The sequence below is a fragment of the Corylus avellana genome, chromosome ca1, assembly GCF_901000735.1.
Source record: "Corylus avellana chromosome ca1, CavTom2PMs-1.0".
Classification (NCBI taxonomy): Eukaryota; Viridiplantae; Streptophyta; class Magnoliopsida; order Fagales; family Betulaceae; genus Corylus; species Corylus avellana.
The window spans coordinates 11587598-11612029 of NC_081541.1; the positions used below are offsets into that span (position 1 = coordinate 11587598).

The 24432-nt window shown below is 35.9% G+C and overlaps 2 protein-coding genes and 1 non-coding gene across 3 annotated transcripts; all 3 read right to left on the bottom strand.

Annotated features, from left to right (window-relative positions):
- Positions 1–254: 254 nt before the first annotated feature.
- On the bottom strand, positions 255–3732 carry LOC132184789 (protein DETOXIFICATION 41-like). Its single transcript, XM_059598551.1, has 8 exons — positions 3400–3732; positions 2632–3176; positions 1741–1827; positions 1592–1648; positions 1214–1452; positions 1009–1127; positions 839–925; positions 255–570 (listed from the first exon to the last, which is right to left on the bottom strand). The coding sequence occupies exons 1-8, from the start codon at positions 3709–3711 to the stop codon at positions 499–501; spliced, it is 1518 nt and encodes a 505-aa protein (XP_059454534.1). The 5' UTR covers positions 3712–3732; the 3' UTR covers positions 255–498.
- Positions 3733–17829: 14097 nt separating this feature from the next.
- On the bottom strand, positions 17830–17901 carry TRNAP-UGG (transfer RNA proline (anticodon UGG)). Its single transcript has one exon. It is a non-coding gene; the product is annotated as a tRNA-Pro (tRNA).
- Positions 17902–18986: 1085 nt separating this feature from the next.
- On the bottom strand, positions 18987–23917 carry LOC132184135 (uncharacterized). Its single transcript, XM_059597652.1, has 2 exons — positions 23827–23917; positions 18987–22705 (listed from the first exon to the last, which is right to left on the bottom strand). Exon 2 carries the CDS (start codon positions 22548–22550, stop codon positions 19590–19592), a length of 2961 nt encoding a protein of 986 aa, XP_059453635.1. The 5' UTR covers positions 22551–22705; positions 23827–23917; the 3' UTR covers positions 18987–19589.
- Positions 23918–24432: the final 515 nt, after the last annotated feature.

Below are 24432 nucleotides of genomic sequence, written 5' to 3' on the forward strand. Positions count from 1 at the left end.
CCACATTAACAATTTGCAAAGCATCTCACTCCAATATATATATTATATATATATATATATAAAACAAACAAACAATTTCCTGCTAAAATCCACAGCACATAAAGCAGTCAAAGCTTCAGCAGCAGTTGGCCAAATCTTTTTTGCCATATTACGAGTTGCCACAGCCCAGAAACTAGAAGATGTTCCTCCTCCTCTAGGGTTTAGCATATCATTAGAAGTTAGCATGACTTAACATCAAATAATGAGAAATATCATCTTATCAATTTAAGAAGATGGCATTTATTATCCAAAATTTAAACCAATACAAAATCACTCTTTTGCCACTTACAATTATAAAGAACCTCCTATTGGGGAGAGCACCATCAACACACTAATCTGACAAAGATTGATAGAGCTAATGTCAAGGATCTTAAATGTACTATAAAACTCTAATTCTTTTGACATATAAAATATACTATAACGCCAGTTCATTAGGTTAATTTGAGTCATTGAAATTCCTTAAATGCTGGTCAGCAACTCCAAGGTCTCTTCATTTGTAGATTTATTCACGCGGTCGATAGCCTTTTCAACCTACAAAAAAAGCATCATTAATGCAATCCATTTATAACAGATTTTTCCTCTAAATTAGGTTTTTTTTTAAAAAAATGTTTAACTTGGTCTATAAAATTGTCATATGTCTCTTAAACACTTGAAAAACACATGTTTTTTCATTAACCTCAAAAAATCATGTGTTTTTCAAATGTTAAAGGACACACGACAATCTTAAAAGCTAAACTGTGTTCTTTCCATATATGACATTAAGGTAAAGATGGTTTAGTAAAGATAGCTAGCTATATACCTCTGATTGCCAATTTGTTCTGGCTGTTATAATTAGAAGAGTCACCGTTTGGCAAAGTACTCCGATAATCATGCCCCACCAGATCCCCTAAGAATGCCAAAATAACATTCAAATTCAATATAAATTAAGCAAAAAAGGATGTTACTGTGAGAGAGAGAGAGAGTGCTTACAACTACTCCTAAACTAGTTTTGAAGCCAAGAACACATCCAATGGGGAGACCAACAACATAGTAGCATGCCAGGTTAACATAAGCCACCACAGCTTGCCATCCACTTCCAATGGCCACACCTGAAAGTCCAAACAAGTGATTATGAATGGGAAATGTAGAGCTGCATAGTTCATGCATCTACTGCAATATTATATATCCCTATTACCAGATAAGATAGGCTGAATGCCATTCAAGAGGATGGAGATGGCAAGCAATGGTGTCAGATTATACACTGCAGCAAGAACCTCAGTGTCGCTTGAGAAGAGTTCGCCTAATCCAACCCGAAATATCATCACAAGTGCGCTGAAAAGTATACTGATCAAAAGGCTGGTCGCGCTCACCACCAACACTGAAAACTTAGCAACCTTTGGATGCCCTGCCCCAAGCTCATTGCTGATCCGAACACTGCAAACAAAAAATTCCTTAAAAACTTGTCACCATTGCTTTTTAATGATTACTATTAATTATGACTCATTGATCATGTGTTTTTCTTGCCAAGAAATTAAACATGTGACAAGATCGAGCAATCTAATTTGTCACAAACCTGGTTCCTGCAGCTAGGCCCAAGATGAAAGTTATGTCCCAGTTCAGATAATTCATGCTGAATACATGTACAACTTTGACAAGTTAGATAACAATTGATTAATGCTAATTAATGAAGAAATTGGCTGGAAGAGAGAGCGTTTGACATACCAAACTGAAATGGAGTCTAGTGAGATTGTAGGATCGGGGAGGAGCCCTGATATAAGCACTAGTCCTTGGCTGTACCATATCTCCAAACTACATTCATTAACATATAAATGATCAACCCCATTGATTAGCAAGACAGTAACCAAAGGGTGTTCGCCAACCCTTTCTCTATTTCTATTTTGGGAAAAAAGTATGCATAGCACATTTAAATTATCACTTCATTGTTAATGTCCCTTCTAAACTATCAATTATGTCAATGTCCCCTTTAAACGATTAAAAATGTTAATGTGCCATCCAATGCCAGAAAAAAGATAAAATTATCCTAAAAATTTTAAATAAGACAAAAATATCCTTATAAATTTGAGAAAAAAAAAAAAAAAGGTGGGTCTTAGGGTTTTCATTTTTTTTCTCCTGTTTTTTTTTTCTTTTTAAACAAAAAAAAATTAAAAAAACTCTTAAAATTATATTAAAAAGCAAAAATTAAAATAAATAAACCAAAGGGTGGCCCCCTTGGGTTTTCATTTTTTCCTTTTTTTTTTAAAAAAAAATTATTTTTAATTTTGCTGTTTTTGTTTTTTTATAATTTATTATTATTATTTTTTTTTAAAAAAAATTATGAATGTATTTTTGTCCCCGTGGAACATCGACAATTTTTGATAGTTTCAGAGGACATTAACGCAATTGAATGTTTAGGGGCAGCGATAACAGAGTGATAGGTTTGAGAGAAGTATGTATCCTTTTTCTTTCTACTCAAAAAGACAAAACAGTGATGAATAATTTTCTTCCTAAAACACTCACAAAAATTTAAAAACTCATTTCAGGGTCAAATCAATTTTTTAACAAAAGCACAACCAACAAACCATATCAAAGACGTGTAAAATTGAAGGAACATACCACAACATGACAGCAGAAGCAATAGTCAGCTTGAAATAAGGCCAAATTCCTGTGAAGGCTTTTATAGAGAAGCCAGTCCAAGTTTCTTTGCAAGAAGGACTTAGAAGAATGTAGAGTGCATTTAGAATGGAAAGAATCCACCAAGACAGGCTGAGCGTAAGAGCAGCCCCCAGAAGCCCATAATCCAAAATATAAACCACAATCCATGTGAGAAGAATGTGAAACAGGAGCACCCCAATAGACATATACGCCAAAGGATTCACAATGTTCTGTGCTTGCAGGAACCTCTGCATAGGGCAGCTTGTAGCAAACGCATAGAGTTGAGGGATCAAACCGCGTGCAAAAATCTGGCCTTGCTCTGCTATGCTCTCTGATTGCCCAATGGCTTTGAGGAATGCGCCCGAGTACCAATAGAGGAACGTTAGGAGGACTGCTGCTCCCAAGTGCAGGACGATTGCTCTTTGGCATATGACACCCATTGACGCCTGTCTATTCGCCCCGTACGCTTGCCCGCACACCGTTTGCACAGCACTTGCCATGCCCAACTGTTTGAATCATTCAATCAAGCAAGAGATAGTCATGTCAGGCAAAAGGAAAACAGAATAAAAAGAGCCCCCATCATGAATCATGCAAAGACACAATGCAATTAAAAAGTGATCCGGGAAAGATTTCCCTCTCATTCATATGCAGAGAGCTACGATTTTTACTCGTTTTCCATTGACAAAACTAGCAGAGAAATTGTTTAATGCAAAATCATAGAAGTCCTACCATAATCCCATAAGCAAGACCTTGAATTCCTACACTAGCTATGGATGCCCCTGCGAGCTCCACAGAACCCAAATGGCCGGTAAATGTGAGGGTTACAAAAGAGAGCATGTAATTGAATACAGAGACAACAATGGAGGACCCAGATAGAACCCAGAGGAGCCTTGACTCCCACGCCACCAACCGAGGCCACCATCGGATTGCCACGGGCTTGTGTTCAAAGAACTCTTCGATTTCAACCGATTTCAACTCCGAAATGCGAGCATTTGATTCAAACCCGCTTAGCAGCGGCTGCTGCTCCTCTTCCGAGGGCATGTTTTGTGGAGTTTAATTTTTTTTTGTACTTCAATATTCGCGACATGTTGTGTTTTATCAGTGAACTCGGTAGAGGATTCAACAACCAGTCCAGTATAGAAGCTGAAGAACCCACCAACTCACTCGCGTGCTAGCTAGTAGCTGAAAACTGAAACTACCATTCACCTGAATTTCAACAAACACTTCCTTCTGATTTGTGGCCCCCTTTTTTCATTGAAAAGTCGAGGAAAGAAAAAATATTATTATCCAGGGCTGGGCCCACTTCCGTTTATGCGCCACTTTGTCTATCATTATGTATGACAAAGTTTTTGAGGAATTTTTTTCAATCTAATTTATAAAAGTGACATGTATTTTTTTAACATGTAAGATGTACATGTTTTTTAATAGTGGAGACAAAGCTAGAATAATTTTTATTAAAAACTCATCTGTATCTTATATGTTATTAAAAAAAATGACACATGTCACTTTTATAGACTAGGTTAAAGAAAATTCCTCCAACACAGATTGAAGGAAAACTTTGTCCCATTCTGTATTGTGTTTTTCTTTTAAAATTTTTTTTTTAATAATTTTAAAATTATTATTAGGCTTGTAATTAATAATTATTAAATTTTAATTCGATAATAATTTTAAAAATCACCTTATTTTAAAGAGATAACAAGAAAAAAAAAACACTTCTAAAATTACTTGATTTACAGAATATGATGCATCTCTCTAAAAATTCCACTTCCGTTTGTGCTGTTTGTTTATTAGGATTTGGCTTATATGGTGTTAAAACAAAAATTACATGAGATTTCTTAGAGTGTTTTTAACTATCCACGTTTAATTTTAAATTTTTATAATGAAAAAGATGAAATTAAATCTAGACGGTTGAAAAAACTATATGCGATCTTTTATATATATATATATATATATATTTTAAAAAAATGCTACACTCATGTAGATCTAATAAGATAATGACACATCACTTGTATATATATATCTTTTTTTTTTATAGCACTTAACCCAAATCATATTTTTTAAGCGCACATTATTGACTCCACCGGTGTTCTCTCCCTTTCAAATAAAAATGACCCATTTTAGGAATCTTGAATAAAATATCATTAAAATATTTCACAAATTTAAGAGAGTACAATAACTTGAGTTGGTTGAGGTTCTTACACTATTTAATATGTAGATAACCAAAAAACATATTGTTGCTATGAAGCATATAGAATCAAATTATAAGTATTAATTATTATTTTGTGGATATTGGTGTGAGTCCAAAGCTACAACCAAGAGAAAATAATATTAATTAATTTTTTTTAAAAAAAAAAACAATTAAGAGAAGTTGACCTCTAGGTATGAAGCTCTTGCAACTCTCAAAACGCTCTCTGCTAGGGTTTCATCTTTAGCAGAGAGTTCCGTCGGAGGGGGAGAACCCTTGTTCTCCCCCTTCCCCCTCCTCTCCCTCATCCTCTTCTTCTCCCGCCCTAAAGCTAGCTTATTTATTTGATGTCCATTGCTCTTTGAACATTTTCTTCCTCTCCCTCCCTCTCTGCCCCTTTTTTGATTTTAGGATTTTTTGGAGGCCGATCTTCCACCCTTTTCCATCCGCCGGCCTGTTGCTGGGTCGGGTTTGGCTCCAGTTCATGTTCTGCCCTATCGACCGCTTGTCGCCTGGTCCACCTCGATGCGTGCTCCACCACCTTGCTACTCAGATCCGCCAGTGCCCATCACACCTTTTGTACTAGATCCGTCTCTCCGGATGTGGTTTGATTTCGGTTCTCTTCAGCTGTTTTGTTGATTTTGTTTCTGGTTGTTTTATTTCATTTCCTTTATGTTTGTTTTTTGCCGTGTATTTTGGTTTGTTGTTTTTGTTGCCTAGCCTATTTGTCACACTTTGTGGGTAATGCTATTGGGGGATTCACTCAAACTCCCCCCCAAATTTGTTTTGTGTGTGACACCGATCTATTCCGCGCCTGTTCTACCACCCACCGTCAGCTGTCGGGTCTTTCCTCGTGTCCCCCCACGATGAGCTCCAACGCCACCTTCCGCGTCGGTTTCCGGCCAGCACAGGATCGGCTTCCTTCCGGCTGCCGTTTCCCACTTAGTGTGATTCTCCGGTTTTTTTCCTATTTTGTTGGTTTCCATTTGTTGTTTGTCCGATTTTTTATATTCTATTTGTATTTCTGTTTTAGTCCATTTATTTCCATGTATACTTTTATTTCCTGTTTTTTGCTCGTATTAAGGCTCTGTCCTCTCTCGATCTGCATGCGTGATGTCCTCTGGGTTATTTGCTATGGTCCAAACGTTTGGGTTGTGGATGCGAACGTTATTTTGGCTTTCGGGTCAAGGAGGAAGAGTTTCGGTTAGGAGTTTGTCTACCTTTAATTCCGAGGAATAAACATTACCTATGCATTAGTTTTAATTTATTTGACACAGATCTGTTTTTTAATATGTAAATTAGTCATGGGTTAGTGATTTGGTTTTGGGTTTGAAATGTAATACGTCATCTGTGATGCTTGTAACATCGTAGCTTTGGCTATGATTACTTGTAAGAGTTTTATACTCATGATTTTTATGAACGAGGCTAATATAGATTCCCATAAAAAAAAAAAAAAAAAAAAAAAGCACTGTGCCTCTTTTCGTGACATTTTTCGGAAAGATCAAAAACAGGTGTATGTTTTCTGTGCTTGTACCTTTATTTTCTAAAAATACTATTATCGGAAACAAAATTGGTAAACAAGTTTTCCCTCGCCTTTATGGATGAGACCCTTATAGAAATCTGTGTAATTACACTGACATGACGATCGAGATATTGATAACATAATATAACTCTAGAAAAATACGTAAAAAATAAAATAAAACAAAAAAATAACACCCCAAACTGCAACTACGAAACAAACGACAACTCAAGATCAAAAGGTCGATTCTCATCAACAAATAAGAATCATATAACTCTAGAAAAATAAAGTAAAAAATCTTCTTTTTAAAATAAGATTTTATTTGAAAAATCGATCAAACGGTCGATTCTCATTTTAAAATAATATATATATATTTTTAAGATTTTATTAAAAATTAAAATAAAAGCAAAACCCTTGGGGGTGGCAAGAGGGGGACACCCCCACCGTTGACTAGCCTTTCAATGGGTTCCTTATATATATATATATATATTGAAAAAAGTATACGTTTTCTCCTCAAACTATTGATTGAATCAATGTTTTTCTTAAAAACTACAAAAAATTGTTAATGTATTATTTTCAATAAAATAAAAACATTTTTATATATTTTTTAAAAAATAAATAAATTTTAAAAAATATTGACACAATAAAAAATGGTTAACAATGGGTGGGGTGGTAGTTAACTAGTAACCTTCCAATAGTTACCAAAATGCCTTCCTTCCACAATTGTGGCTATAGGTGGGGCCCAAGCAGCGGTTTTAGCTACCCAATTTACAGCTTCACTTGGGGTCTACTTTCCCTAGTTGGAAAAACCAGAGCTATTCAGGGAATTAAATTTTACCTCTATTATTTTTTTGATGAATTCTACCTCTATTATTTCTGACATCAATTTACATTTACTTTCTTTCTATAATTGGAAAACTAGTATAGAATAATGATATAAGGAGGATTAAAATTCTCTTAGACTCATCACAAATATGATGTCTCATTTAAAATTACAAATAGATTAAAATTTAATAATGATTATCTCAAATTGAATGATAATTTTAAATGTTATATCACATTTGAGATGACTTTATGAGAACTTTAATCCTCCTTATATCATTATTAAACTAGTATAAAATTTCTCGTAATGCTAATTGTCAAGTACATTTGTTAGTTAGATGAGTTGCCTCCAATTTAGTGTTCGAAAGCATTTTTAATTAGTCTCTCATCTTCTTTTTCATTCCGATCATTAATGGGAAAGAGTATTCTTTATAACTATTTTCTCATTGAGAAATGCTACAATTCATCCTAGCGTTCTTTTGATCCTATTTAAATATTATTATTATTTTTTTATAAAAAAAATATGGGGAATCAGTTAGATAAGTTTTTTTTTCTGCTTTTTCATAAAATAATACTCACTAGAGATTAGGAGAAAAAAAAAAAAAAACTATAAAACTCTTTTTCCTATTTTATTAGAAAGGAAAAAAAAAAAAAAAGTAATAAATTGAACTAAAGTTTTCTTCATATTCGTCATTCGTGGCCCACACAGATGTCGTTTATGATTTATCTGCCGGTTTGGTAATCACATGTCTTTCCAACATACGCAAAAGTGTCTTTTCATTGGCCAAATTTGTCAATTGCTCTTTTCAACTATTTTAGCAGCCGCCACCAACAAATAACCCACGAGCGGTTCCCAATTGCTTCGGCATTTTCCCAATTTCTGCCACGTTACCAATTATGGCTATTCGTGTGAATGCGGAATAATTTTAATTTTTTTTTTTCAAATTATTGTAATTTTTAAAATTATAATTAGATTTATGAAGACATGAGTCATCTTCGGAGCCGACTTAATGTATTTGGAGGTTTAGGTAAAATTTTAAAATTTAGCCTTATTTTTTTAATATTTAAATATTAATTAAAAAATATTTATTTTAATATGGCATGAGATCTTTACCTAATAAGCACACACTTAGTATGTTTTGTTTGATACTAAAATTACCATTTTGCCCTTACTCTTTGTTCTGTATACTTAAATTAAACAGGCTTATTTTTGTCTTTCAGCATTTTCGTAGATTACAAAATAACCATTTTAACCTTTTTGAAATGTGAAAAGTTGAACATTTTAACCTTTTGCGAGGGGCTAAATTTCTACAAAATAATCACAACAGACAAGTCCGTGAGATTCTCAGATTTTTTTTTTTTTTTTTTTGTTCTTATTTTATAGAGGGCCTCGATATTATAAACAAATCATATTATTTTTAAAAAAACATGTTGACTGTTGAGGGCCTTGTGGCCGTTGTGCATAAGGTCTCTATGTTATAAAAAAATAATATTATTTTTTTAAAGCATGTTGGGGCCTTAATATTATAAACAAATAATAATATTGTTCTTAAAGCATGTTGAGGGCCTTTAGCAAATTTTTTTTGGCCTTATTAAAAAATATTTTGGACTTTAAAAAAAAAATTTTTGGGCCTTAAAAATCTGGGGCTCTAGGCGCCGGCCTAACTCGCCTAGTGGTTGGGCCAGCCTTGGTCGTCCTTTTAGTATTACTCGTCATTTTTAGGTAACTGCATCCGCAATATGCAGTTATTAATTGCTATCGGCGTAGTTATTAATGTTATTAACCTCTATATGCATATTAGATAATGAGTCTTTTGAGCTTTATTATGGCCTATTTTGAACAATTTTAAAATATTTTGGACTTGTTTTTAGTGTTTTGTTTAAGCCCTAAACTAAACCATATTCCAATTACCACATGTCCAAAACAATGACATCGTTTTGGTATTAAACATCATATCGTTTCGGTATATATATATATATATATAAGCGAATGCAGTTAATAACCACATTTGCTATATATATATATATATATATATATATATATATAGCAAATGTGGTTATTAACCGCATTCGCTTACCCTAAAATCAATATTTGCATCCGTATATGTGATTAGTGGCTTTTGCTAACCGCGTCCGCATGTGCCGATAGCAGTAAGTTGCTGTTAATAACCGTCCATTTGTACGACCCTATTAGCATTTATTATCTGAACATCTACAATTGACAAGTAGCCTTCAATGTAATTTAAATGTGGAGGTCTGTTTCAAGGATTTGGTGTGGTTTTTATGTTGCAGCAATTACTTAATATTATTTGTTATACTCATTCACATAAGGGGAGTGTTAGGCTTACAAACAAATTTTACAGAAAAACTTTTACAAACTGATGTGGCACAACATGATTAAGTTTTTCAAAATTTGAACTTATCTTATATTCAATCATGTTGTGCCACATCAGTTTGTAAAAGTTTTTCTGTAAAATTTGTTTGTAAGCCTAGCATTCCTCTTCATATAAACTTAATGCTCAATTTGTCAAGACTTGTATATAGTCTTTTCTTCCGTACTGCTTGAATCAGTAATAACAGACGGTTTCTTAGTCTGGAGTACCAAATTAAGATTCATAACACTAAGGTGAAACTGAACTTGTTCAAACCAATCTGAGAAATTCGTTCCATTAAGAATACCACAGATGAAGTATGCAAATGTAGCGAAATAGGACTAACACTTCAATTAAATAAATGTTCACTACATTAATACTTTGAGTTATCAAACATAAAATAATATTTCAACGAACAATAAGTAACACTACCGTAATTCACCTTTGGGTGAAAATTACAATATACTAAAAATTTAATCATTATGGTGATTCTCTTTCACCTATAGGAATAATTAATAATGTATCTATAATTTGATAGGCCCGTTACATTTGGGTATCTAGTTCCAACTCTCAATTAAGGATACGCATTAATTATCCTATCTTAGTTTATCAATCACTTGAAATGTGGTGCACCTTTGGAGTTTACCAATCAAAAATATTATTGTGATTAGAAAAACCGTCAAAAATTTGCAATGCCATTAATATCTAGGATATGGGTATTAAGTTTCAAACATACGACTTGAAATCGATGTATCTTTTTAGTTTGGTCATTTTGGTGATCACCAAACTATTTCATAATATAGATCTCATTCGAAATAATGACAATGCAAATTGAATAGTCATAATATGTCTTTTTAACATTGATTGACATAAATATTCATGTTTATAAATAACAAAAGTAACATATGAAATAAAAGAATCAATGTCTTAAAAACAAAACATTTACTGTCAGAACATTAATTTAGATTCTTTGAAGCATCATTAAATTTGGAGCAACGAATTTTGTGAATAACAAATATGTTTAAGTAAAACTTTTGCATCTGTCAATATTTAAAAATTGTGCACTAAGAGTTTTACACAATAAAAGAAATAACTCGATTAATCTTATGAATAAAAACATACATGTGTACACAATAAACACTGATAAAGTTTATTGTTCATACGTACACAATAAAGACTGAATCAACCTTTAGTGCACATAACAACTACGAGTTCATGCTTTTAATGGTGCATATGTTCCGTAATTATGCACTTTATGCAAGCTATTGTCATATATTAAATATTGATACAAAAATTAAGAATCATATATGCCAAACAAGTACGAAAATGGCTTCTGAACAATTTCGCAAACTAGCCGAAACCATAACAACAAAATATATATTTTATAACATAGCGATAGCAAACAATTAATAGCAAGTGCACTTCGTGTAGTAGGGTCTCAGTTCTTTATTATTCATATGATAACTCTTTTAGAAATCATAACCTAAAAGAGATCACCAATATGCCTATGTGTGGGACTTTACAAGAACAATATCATTAATTAGTCACATGAGCAAAAGCACTTCAGCGATTGAAAGCAAAATTACTAAGGAGATGAACGACAGTCTGTTAGCAGCTTTTACAAAGGAAGAAGTGAAGCAAGCCTTAGACCAGATGGGAACTCTCAAAGCCCCAGGCCCGGACGGATTTACAGTTCACTTCTACCAACAAAATTGGCCCACAGTTGGCCTAGAGGTATATGAAACTGCACTGTATTTTTTTAATTCAGCTCATTTGGATGGTTCAATAAATGCAACAAATATTGCTTTAATACCAAAGGGCCCAAATCCGAGTTGTGTTACGGAATTTAGACCGATAAGTCTGTGTAATGTTCTTTATAAAGTTATTTCTAAAGTATTAACAAACAGACTTAAGGTAGTCTTTCCTATTGTTATATCCTCATACCAAAGTGCTTTCTTGTCCGGAAGATTGATTACATATAATATTCTTGCTGCCTATGAGACTCTACATACAATGCAAACGAAGATGTGGAGTAAGGATGGGTTTATAGGCATAGAGTTAGACATGAGTAAAGCTTATGACAGGGTTGAGTGAGATTTTCTAGAAGTAGTCATGTGCAAAATTGGGTTCTCAGATAGGTGGATCAAATTGGTAATAGGGTGTGTTCGTTCGGTCACATATTCCGTTATAGTAAATGGGCAAGCGGTGGGATGCATTACTCCATCCAGAGGAATTAGACAAGGTGACCCATTATCACCTTATCTATTCCTTTTATGTACGGAGGTTCTTAGTTCTATGCTTAGCAAGGCTGAAAGAAAATGGGTTATCACCGGGGTACCAACTTCTAAAAAGGGCCCGAGATTGAGTCATTTATTTTTTGGGGACGATAGCCTTGTGTTTTGTAAGGCTAATTCAGTTGAATGGCGAAGACTTACCAAGTTGTTGGAAGACTATGAATTGGCATCGGGGCAAAAGATGAATAAGGAAAAGACGTCCATCTTCTTCTACCGTAATACGAGCACGGAGAAGAGGGAGGAGATTTCTAGACTTTTGGGGTTGTGTGCAACCCAATGTTATGAAAAATACTTGGGATTGCCAACTATGGTGGGAAGATCAAAATATAAGGTTTTTAAGGGCATCAAGGATAGAGTATGGACCCGATTGAATGATTGGAAAGTTAAGTTTCTTTCGCAGGCTGGTAAAGAGATTTTAATTAAGGCAGTAGTTCAAGCCATACCAACATATTGCATGAGCGTCTTTCTACTCCCTACTTCATTATGTAAGGAGTTAAATATACTTATGCAACGGTTTTGGTGGGGACATAAGGAGAATACCTCAAAGATTCACTGGATGAGTTGGGAGAAGATGGGCACTTCAAAAGAGCAGGGAGGATTGGGTTTTAGAGATCTTGTTATGTTTAATAAGGCTCTTTTGGCCAAGCAATTGTGGAGGATGATGCAAAATCCGGACTCACTGGTGGCTTCGATTATGAAGGCCAAATATTTCCCAACTAGCACCATCATGGAAGCTCAACTGGGCACCAGGTCATCTTTGGCTTGGAGGAGTATTTTGGCTTTAAAAGACCTAATTCATAATGGTAGTATATGGAGGATAGGTGATGGAAGAGACGTAAAGGTGTGGGGGGATAAATGGTTGGCCACCCCAGCTTCTTTTTCGATCCAAACACCAAGACAAGCCCATGCAGAAAATATGAGAGTGAGTGAATTAATAGACAGGGAGGAAAAGAAATGGAAGAGGTCTCTTATTTCCACGATGTTTCTACCCGAGGAAGTTACAGCCATTCTTAATATACCTATTAGCCCTTTTTCTACCAAAAGACCGACTCATCTGGCGATGCACGAACAATGGAGTTTTTTCCGTTAGGAGTGCCTATCACCTAGGTATGGAGATGCAAGCTCATCGCCTACCGGGGAGCTCGAAGGAGAAAAAACCCATAGAGGAGTGGCAGATCTATTGGAGATTGAATATTCCTAATGCCGTGAAAATGTTTATGTGGCGAGCTTGCCATAATTTGCTTCCCACAAAAGCAAATATGTTCAGACGTGGAATATGTGACAATAAAATTTGCCCAATTTGCCTAAGGGAGGAAGAAACAGCAGCCCATATTTGTTGGGCCTGTCTGGCAACTAATGATGTTTGGGGAGAATGTAGCATGAAACTACAAAAGTGTGGTACTGGGGGAAGAGATTTCATGGAGATATTTAGGATAGTGATGAACCGGTGCGAAAAAGTTGAGGTGGAGCTATTTGCCGTAGTGGCACGTTGTATCTGGTTGCGGCGAAATGATTTTATTCACGGCGGTAGCTTTACACATCCATCCCATATCTTGAAAAAGGCTAAGAATACTTTGGCTGATTTCCAGAAGATAAATGAAGTGTCTGGACAGCAAGGAATTAAGGAAGGGGAGCAAGATTTGATCCGATGGCAGCTGTGACGTCCCACATCACCTGGGTATGGAGATGAGGATGTGCTTAAATGTATACTACACCCTTAATGACAACAACGCGTTTTAAAGCCGTGATGGTCATGATTCCATAAGAACTCCGCAGCTAAGCGTGCTTCTACTGGAGTAGTACCAGGATGGGTGACCTCTTGGGAAGTCTGGTTCGAGGGGAGTCAAAAGCGGACAATATTGTGTGTCATTGGGGTGGGATGTTACATATGGTATCAGAGCCATTGCCCAGCCTGAGGTGGAGGGAGCGTGCACAAGCCCATGAAGGTCGTTAGCGGGCCCTCGCTGGGGCGGACGCCAAGAATGGGCTAATCCCATGAGGGTCGCCAACGAGGACGCTGGGTCCTAAGAAGGGGTGATTGTGACGTCCCACATTGCCTGGGTATGGAGATGAAGATGTGCTTAAATGTATACTACACCCTTAATGACAACAATGCGTTTTAAAGCCGTGATGGTCATGATTCCATCAGAACTTCGCAGTTAAGTGTGCTTCTGCTGGAGTAGTACCAGGATGGGTAACCTCCTGGGAAGTCTGGTTCAAGGGGAGCCAAAAGCGGACAATATTGTGTGTCATTGGGGTGTGATGTTACAGCAGCCACCACCAAGTGGAATGGTCAAAATAAATTGGGATGCAGCATTGGTTGGCAACAAAAAAATTATTGGACTGGGAATCATAGTACGAAATGACAAAGGCATGTTTTTGGCAGCTCTCAGCAAGCACCTATCACTTGAAGTTAACCCGGTGCTAGCTGAATCCCTTGCCGCTTTATACACACTAATGTTTTGTAGATAAGAAGGATATAGGACGGCCATTTTCGAAGGTGATGCATTGCAAGTTGTGAAAGAAGTGAATTCTAAGGTCCCCTGTCATAGTATGCATGGGCATTTAATAGAAGACATCAAGGCAGGCATTAAAACTTTGAACCAGGCGTGCTTCAATCATGTCAAACGGGAGGCCAACGCTGTGGCTCATGAACTAGCTGTTCGAACTAGAAACCATGTCATAGATACGATTAGGTGGATCACTATCCCTTCATTTATCTATGGTATTGTAAGGAGAGAGGAGTTCAATCCATCTTCTTGACTGTGCTCTTTTTGAGCTTCAATGAAATTTCAGAATACTTTTCAAAAAAAAAAAAATCAGTCACATATCATAATTTTGAAACATATGTACATGACATGCATAAATAAAGACATATTCCAAATTCAATGTACTATAACTATAGACGCATCATCTTAGCATCTAGTCATTTTAAATTTTGTATATGCAAGTGACAAATACAAAACATCACGTTTGCATAGGCAAAAATAAATTACGATATATATATATAAGATAAATATAAAAGTGGTTCGACATATAGCCTATATCTACATATCAAAGTCTTAATAGGCTACATATTTCCTTCATGTATAATTTGAGTACACAACTCTATTTATGGAGCTTTACATATGATTTGAAATATTTCAAATACAACCATATCCATTATCTAAATCCCTTGATTTAGAGAATACAAATCAATATTTGTCACCAAGGATTTATATCCTTAACATGCCCCAAAAAATGAATGGTCTAATAGCAGTCGTTGATCTTGAACATCGAGTGACTGGAGTTGATGGTGCCTGATTGAAATATTGGTTACTCTTGAACTTGAACTTTGGCTATTGTAGCTGGCATCGGCTATTACGACCGAAATTTGAACATCAACAACTTTTGGCCAGAATTTTGACATCAGTGACTTTCGGCCGGAATTGGACCAACTATGGGCTACATGGGCCAAACACATGCCTCTTTGGGCTTTTTTTTATACAAATCTCTTCCTCCCTTTTTTTTTTTTTTTTTTTTTTTAAAAAAAAAAAAAATTTATAATTTATTTAATACATGCTGACTATACCTTTTTAACAAAAGAGGCCTTCTTCACAAACTCTTCGCATAGATGTAGATGAAGTGGTACTTCCGTGACTGGCATCGTAGATTGAATGTAGCTTTTAAACGGCCATGGAAGACAAAGAAGAAGATAACCTTTGCAACAAGGGAATGGCAATACCTTCATGTTTGTTGACTGCGATGGTGAACGTGATGAGAAGTACAAATTTTTTTTTTGAGTCAAATATGATGCAAGATCTATAGAGAGGAGATCTGCAAAATATTGACATAAAATAATAATAATAATAATAAAATAAAAAAAATTCATAGCACCATTGGATCCACAATGGCATTAGCCTAAATGGCTATGATACCATATAGAAATATATAATATGATAAATATAAAGCAAAATAATAAACAAGAGAAGATAAATAGACACAAGATTAAGGTGATTTGGCAATATACTTACATCCACACATTAAAGCTGTATAGGCTGCATCTTACTTTTATTGAATAAATTGAATATATAAGAGTGCTCTCTATTTGTAGAGAGCACATGAGGGATGAGTTTTATTTCCTTAGCAATGTGAGATAAGAGGATGAGGCTTTTATACAAGCCAATGGCCAAAACCTCTCATCACTTAGGCAATGCGGAATAAGGGAAAATTACAGTTTACTCACCCAAAGTTGACAACATTTTTCAATTCGAACATCAAAGTTTCAATTTTTGCAATCCACCCTCACAAAGTTCCAATTTTTTTTTTTTCAATTCGACCAATATCATCCCAAAATTCCCATATTGCCCTTGATTATTTTTTTATTTTTTATGAAAACGAAAACAAATTTGGAGGTGCAAAAATGACCAGATGACCACCCCGAATTTTTTTAAATTTTTTTTATAAAAAATAAAAGAAAAAATAAAAATTATGGGCAATATGGGAAGTTTTGGATAAAATTGGTCAAATTGCAAAAATTTGGAACTTTGGGGGGTGGATTGCAAAAATTGAAACTTTGGTATTCGAATTGAAAAACGCTATCAACTTTGAGGGGGTAAACTATAATTTTCCCGCGGAATAACCTACATATTATCTTTATATATATATATATATATATATATATATATTTAACATATTTCTTAATGGAAAATCATGAAAGTTATAACTCAGTTCTGGTACCACGTGTAAACAAAATTGACATAACATACTATAACTTCTAAGATTTGAAGTTTCTTAACTATCAAGTCTATCATGAATTACACAACAAATTGATGAAAAGAAACATATCATAATTCATTGCTTATTTAATTCTTGGGGAAAATCCACTTTACCCCCCTGAAGTTTCAGGAGTTTTTCAATTTGAACCCCAAAGTTTAAAAAGTGGCAATGTACCCCCCAATGTTTCAAAAATTTTCAATTTAAACTTTCCGGGGAAAATGCAGTTTACCCCCCGAAGTTTCGGGGTTTTTTAATTTTAACCTCAAAGTTCAAAAATTGGCAATCTACCCCCCTGAAGTTTCAAAAATTGGCAATTTAAACCCTTCGTTTAATTTTTCCGTCTAAATGGACGAAAATCTGTGAAATTACATCACTACCCTCAGTCTTTTTTAAAAAAATTTCCGTCCAATTTAACGGAAAAATTAAACGGAAGGTTTAAATTGCCAATTTTTGAAACTTCAGGGGGTAGATTGCCAATTTTTGAACTTTTGGGTTAAAATTGAAAAATTCCTGAAACTTCAGGGGGGTAAACTGCATTTTCCCCAAACTTTCCGTTACAATTTCCGTTAAATTAGACGGAAATTTTTTTTAAAAAAGCCTGAGAGTAATTATGTAATTTTAGAAATTTCCGTCCAATTTAACGAAAATTATTAACGGAAGGTTTAAATTGAAAATTTTTGAAATATTGGGGGGTATATTGCCACTTTTTAAACTTTGGAGTTCAAATTGAAAAACTCCTAAAACTTCAGGGGGGGTAAAATAAATTTTTCCCTTAATTCTTCTTTGAAAGTCTAATACTAAAAATCGGTTTCTTTCGTTTGACCAATTTAAGATGCACAAAGTTAAAGGACATTGCATATATTTATAGAGTAGAGAGAGGACGACTTTCCTATATTCATTAAATTCTTGCTGCCAAAACAGAGCTTTCATCCTCCTCTGGTTTGGCTACCATAAACAGAACACAATTAGTTTTGCTGATGAGATTTACTACACAGGGGTAGGTGGGTCAGAACTCAGAAGATAGATGAGTCATGAAGTCTTTCTCTGTTGTTGACAATTAAATGCTATAAAGAAAAACTTACGAATACCGAGCAGGAAAAAACGGTTGCAGTTGGAAATGGCTGCCCGAGCGTGGGAGGTATATAATAATATAATATATTAATATTATCATCTTTTTTTTGAAATAAAAAAAGGAAAATAAAATAATGTGGGGCATTCCGAGAATCGAACTCGGGACCTCTCGCACCCAAAGCGAGAATCATACCACTAGACCAAATGCCCTTATTATGCTTAACGCAATAATGTTATATTAATTGTAAATGTAAAATTCCAGCATAACTCAGCCATTAATACCTCCAAGACGTTTTTGGTTATGATTTTATTTTATTTTATTTTTTTTTAAAAAAAGGTCAGCATGTTACCCAACCACCATTTTTAAACCATATATATAAATTTAATAAATCAACTATTAGATTTATGGACTCATATGGATCTCACAAATAATCAAAGGTGAATTTATCAATTTACTATGCAGATAGTTAAGAAATGATTAAAAAAGAATGAATTATATCATTTCTCCAATTGCTAACTATTAGAAAAACAAAAACAACAAAAAGAAATTGCTAACTATCAGGCTATCCTAATTAAGAGCAACCAAGTTCTTTACTCATGTTGGTTAGCCAAAATACTGTAATGAAAAATACTTAAAAAGATCTACATCTAGCTAGCCATTTTGACTAAAGATTTGACTAGTTACTATAATGTTCCTCAAATTTGCCGAGCACTATAACTCAACAATACATAAATAAATAAATAAATAATAATAATTCAAGTTGATTCTCTTTCCTCTTCACGAATAGTAAAAATAGTTTTTTTTTTTTTTTTAAATGAATATTTTAAATAGAATAATTAAAACGCTAAGTGCTTTGAAAAAATAAGTAGTTAAATAGAAAATCATGTTCTTTTTAACTAAATTTTACCTGAATATTTCCTCGGCCGGATGAGAATATTACTTTTCTTTCATAGCAAACTCTCCTCTATACTTTAAGGTTGTCAAATAATCATTTTAATACAACTCATCCAGGCCAAAGCGTCTGGGTGAGTTTTTGTGAGAACGGTAAATAAAGTAACCGAATTTGGAGAGCAACTTGCTGAATAACAACGGGAAGACGATGTTTAGTTGTGTTACCAGTCCACAATCTCCAAAGCTAGAAGATAGATTTGAGATGGTACCATGAATATATTACAGATTAAAGAGAAGCCTCTTTGAGTCGGATGCTTATAGTACAATTGCCCAATTTGAGGAAACACTAGTCTATTTGTGCTGTTTGTTAACCACTTCATGCTAAAAAAGAGAGAGCAAAAGCTAGCAAAGATTTTTTTTTTTCTTCTCTTTTTGAGAGAGAGAGAGAGTACAGGACCTCACGTTGGATGCATTTGCCAATTCTACAAATTGAGGCAAACATCATCCGACCAACCATACCTACTTGAGGTAAGAACCACAAAAACAAAAAGGGTTAGTGGGATATGATAATATAACTGTTCATACTGCCAAATAAAGTATATCTACGAAGGGGGAAAATCCAGCTAAAACTAGAGTTAACTTTGAAGTGAAGAAATTCACATTTTTCCTTGTGCCTGATGACTAGCCAAGTTGCCCGGCATCATCTAGAGGATGATTATAAAGTGGAGGAACGAATGCAACAAAGAACCAGCATACCCCACTTTTTCTCTTTCCATTACACCGAGAAAAAAAAAAAATTCATTAGGCGCCACAAACTTCTATCATGGGCACTTCATCTGATGCATTAACTCAAAAATTTAATAGCCTCTGATTCCAGCTGTCCTGGAATTGTTGAGAATATTTGCCAAGATCATTCTATTTACCAACCCAGTATTCAGTGAAGAAAGGCCTGGCTGGAGAAGCATTGCATGGATTAAGATGGAGGAAGGCTTGTGATCATGCCAATTCAGTTTAAAGAAAAATAATGAACAGGCAAAGCTGCAGGATCGACCTCCCAGAAGCCTCTCAGGCTGCCATCTCTCTCTTCTGTCAGCCGGTAAGCAGGTATTTTATGGGAGAATTTAAGAAGTTCAACCTGAGGAATTCCAATAGTTACCTCTGAACCCTCTTTTATTTGAGCCTTGAAAACTGAATTGAAACCATCCACTTGCTCCAAAACGAACACTCTTATCAGCAAATCATCTTCCTCAACAACTTCTACAATGTCGTATTCACAATTCTCCAAGTCGGAACATTTGATTTTCGTAGACCAGTTCCTATACATTGCCCAAACTTCACCTTTCCTGGGAAAGATGGCATATTCATTCTTCTTACCAGCAGGATCAGTTCTTATCTGATGTGAAAAAGAACTGGTGGAAGTATAGGCCTGCGTTTCACCCCTTTTGATCTTAAATCTCCCGCAACAAATGGGCATGTCTCCATCAAGCCATCGGATAGTGTGATTTGGCAGCGAGCAGGACATAAGCCATGTAACTTGCAATTTGAAAACAGGTGAAGAATCAATTTTCTTAATTTGACCATAGTACTTTGGCAAGCCATCCTCATCACTGTATAGCGCCCATATCTGGCCAACCTGAAAGTTTTCCTCTGATTTCTCAGCATCAAAGTTATAAAATTCAGGTTCTGGAATTTCAATAGCCTCGGGGGTGGAAGCGAGAGGATTACTATAATCCTCATTAGCATTACAATAACTGCTATCCCCATGCTCTAAGTGGCTACTCTTGACATCCGCCTGGAACATTGATGCATTTCCCTCGGACTTCATCGCGGGTCTCACTTCTTCTGAAGGTATTGAAGTTGAACCATTGTGATGCATATTACCACCCTCCACTTCCAGATCTCCGGGCACAGCAATCTCTTCAAGATTAAGGGGTAAAGATGCAGGATCAAGTTCAAAAGATCCTACGGGCACACCTTGTCTCTCCTCACCAGTCATTTTATAAGACGGAACACTGTGAGAGAACCTAAATAGTTCTGCTGGTGGAACTTGAAATGTGCCACTTTCTTCCTTAACCATTCGACAGAAAAGACTTGCAAAACCTTTCACCTTACCCAAGTATGCAACACATATACCCGCATCCTGTTCGTACTGCGACAATATTTCGACAAATTCATATTCATACTTACGATGCTGGTCTGGTTCAGAGTACCATTTGATATCCCAGTTCTTGAAGAGGGCCCAAGTTTCTCCCTTTTTTGGATAAATCTTGAAAGTATCTCTACGGCTGCCCTTCTCCCAAGAAATCAAATGAGAAAACATAAGACGGTCTTCAGATTCTTCCGAGCTCCCATTTTTGTACTTACCACAAGAGGTAGGCAAGTCCTCACTGACCCATTTGATTTCGTTTTCATCAACTGGGTCTGGCTCTAGCCAGGTTATCCTCAGCTTAAAGCCAGGAGAGAGAACTTTCCTGATCCGAGCATAGAATCTAGGCATGGCATCCAAGGTATCATAAACAGCCCATATCTGCCCTACTGCAAAACACTCTTCTCTCCTGCCATTTTCAAAGTCGCTGAAATCTGGATCAGGATATTGAAAATATTCAGGATCTGCTGTCAATTTGGGGCTGGAATAAGATGTTGAATCTTCATGAGCTTCAGAACTTTTCTTGTGGTTATCTTCGTTTGCCGTTTCTTTTCCGCTCACCTTCTTGGTTTCCATGTTTCCATTTAGCAAGCTTTCCCCAGAACAAGTATTTCCATTCTGTTTCACCTCTTTCAGATCCTGTTTTACATCAGCAGCTAAATCAGATAGATTATTCGATTTAGATGCCTCTTTAGATGCATCTCCATTCTCCACTCCAGTGGCAGCGGACGATCCACTCCCCTTGGCTCTTTTCCGATTGCCCATAATGTCATCATCATCACTCAAGTTTTCCTTGTAAGAAACCTGCTGCTTGTGTCGCATAGATCTCCGCCGGCTTTGGTCTCTATAACATTCCAAATTCTGACCATCCTGAAGATTACCATCTTCACCAACTACCACATCTTCTTCAGATTCAGAGCTGCTATTGGAGTCGCAACTCTCACTGGATTCCTCTACCTGCTTCCTCCCTCTCTTACCAGTCACCTTTTCAGAGCCAACCTTAGAAGTGCGACCTTTCTTTTCTGTTTTAGAACTCTGAGCACCAAGATTCCCTTGACATCCCACCTCAACTTTGCAAGCATCATCTTTCCGCAGGGGGAATGCCGACTGACTCATTTTAGTAGTTGGTGGAGCACCGTGCACGTTCATGTCGTATGCAATGAAGGGCTTATTGCAACTTTGACAACGGAGAGATCTATTAACAACTTCTCTGTAGTACTGGTACCTTACTGAACAAAATGGACAGACAGTCCAGAAAGTTGGCCGGATATCAGAGTGCCCCGCTTGAGCAGGCTGTTGCCGCTGCTGTTGCAGAGGATTCAAGCCCGTAACTTTGTTCCTAAAATCATTTTGAACCCCAACATTTGAGTTCCAGATGGGCTTTTGAGGGGGCCGAAATTGTGCTGCTGGTCTACTCAAAGGAGCTCTGCGTTTCATGTCATGCAAGGACCGTCTGTCTCGATCCAGAAGCACTCTTTGTGCTTCCCCAATTAGCTTAAAAGCAGCTTCTGCACCGGAAAATTTGTTTTTATCAGGATGAAGTTGGAGAGCAAGCTTCCTGTACTGCTTCTTAATCATTGCCTCATTAGCTGTCTGCTCAATCTGAAGGATGGCATACCAATCCATCTCATTCCCAAATAATTTCTGGTCAGCAGAGCAATGCACATCACAAACCGTAAGCATCTGAGAAACATTCTCCACATCAGGATATAGTTGTTGGGCCTTGAGAGCAGTTTTACGAGCCCCTGAAAAATCCTTGCTTTCCATCCTCTCCTCAGCAATCCTCTTGGCCCTGATGGCCTCTTCTTTATTGCAATCCATCACTTATCCAGAACTAGACCTGACTCAGATTGCTTCCCAAAGTTTGTAAGACAACAGCTACACTGAAAGCCTGTGCTTGCTTGAAACCCTCCAGATATCCCCGCCCTTCACCCAAGATATTCTACTTTCACGTCCAGATGGGTCCGGCAGATTTTCTGCAATTGACACCAATTAAAAAGCTACTATTTACTAAGAAAAGAAGCAAGGGGAGGAAGTCATTAGCAGCACGTGCAAGCTTCCACCCATTAACTAATACATAAGCATTCGAGTCAGGTTGCATCATTTCATAAAAATAAACAAATAAAGCAGCCAAGAGACAATTAGCCTTCATTTTTATCTTTTTATTTTCAAAATATTCACTTGTCTTATTGACTCAAAATTCAACTTAGAACAAAAAAAGTACCCAAGAGACATTTAGCATCCATTCAGGTTAGGAAAGAACAATACTTTGAAAATGCTAACCATCACACAAACAGAAACCTACTCTATTGAGACCAAGCCAGAGAAATACAACTTGTGGCCAAAATCACATGCACCAAAACACCATATTATGGATCAATTATTTCAGCCTATCACAAACCCAAGAAAGATTTTTACCAAACAAATAAAAAGAAATAATATAGAAAACCATATCAAACAACACTAAAAAAGCATAAAACACGCCAATAAACATGCTTCAACTTATTCAAAATCCATGCAATGGCAGTTCAACAAATAAAAACCTAATAACGTTAAGAAAATTGCAAGACGCACACTCTGCATGCTACCATCTTCAAAAGCTGGAAAATTACCCATGAAACATAATCTCGCGGTCGCCACTGTCAAAGTGTGAACCAGACCCAATGACAGCAGAGCTTAAAGGACTAAGACCATTAAGAAACTAACATTGTTTTAACCGACTGAAGAAAATCCGAATCAAACCCGCAGAGTGTAAGAGGCTTTAAAAGGAAAAAAAAAAAAAAAACCCAGTAAAACCCTCGTAACACAAAAACGAAAACAGACACCCAGAAACCCTAATTTCATTCAAATTGCGCAAAACCCAACTCAAAAAATTTCATACAAACCCAGAACAATGCTACGCATAGACTAAGATGGGTCACTCCGTATTTAAGTTAAAAACAAGGAAATAAACAATTTAAGGGGAAAAAAAAATTAAGACATTTAACAATTTGGGAGAAAAGGGAGAAAAAAACCTATAACTAGTTAGCCAGTTAAGCACAAAACTTGTAAAGAAATTAAGCAGTTATATGAGAGAGGAGAGAAAGGGAGGGCTTACTTGTTTTGGTTGAGACGAGAGAGGCCAGAGAGAGGAGCCTGGTCTGAACCAATTGCGGGGTTTAAAGGGAAATGGGGGACGAGTAATCTGAGTTTTGACTCTAATTTCTCAAGTGGCACTGCCATGTTTATTATGGCAAACCTTGTAATTTATGTTGAAGTTGAGGGGCTGTTTTGAATGAATTATTTTGCCAATATGCCCCTGTATTCTTCGAATTTTAGAATGTTATTTTGCATTATTTCAATATACTGAGTTGATGACAGATTACTCAATCAACTGAAGACTACACCTTATGAAGTAAAGGTTACTAAATCGAATCGTCACCCCCTCTTTCCCTCCCCTTCCGTAGACTCATCAAAAGAAAATTAAAAAAAGAAAATAAGAATGATTGAGCTTGAGCATATCACGTCAGCTAAGTATGCTGAGAGAATGCAAAATAATATTTCTCATTAATTTTTGAAAGAAATTACAAAAAGAACTTTTAGGATTGATAATAAATTAACTCTTTGCTAAATAGGCCTCGACCCCATCAATTCAGACATACACTACGGGTTGCTCCCTATTAAGAAATGTATTGCTTTGAAATTCTTGCTAACTTTTATGCAT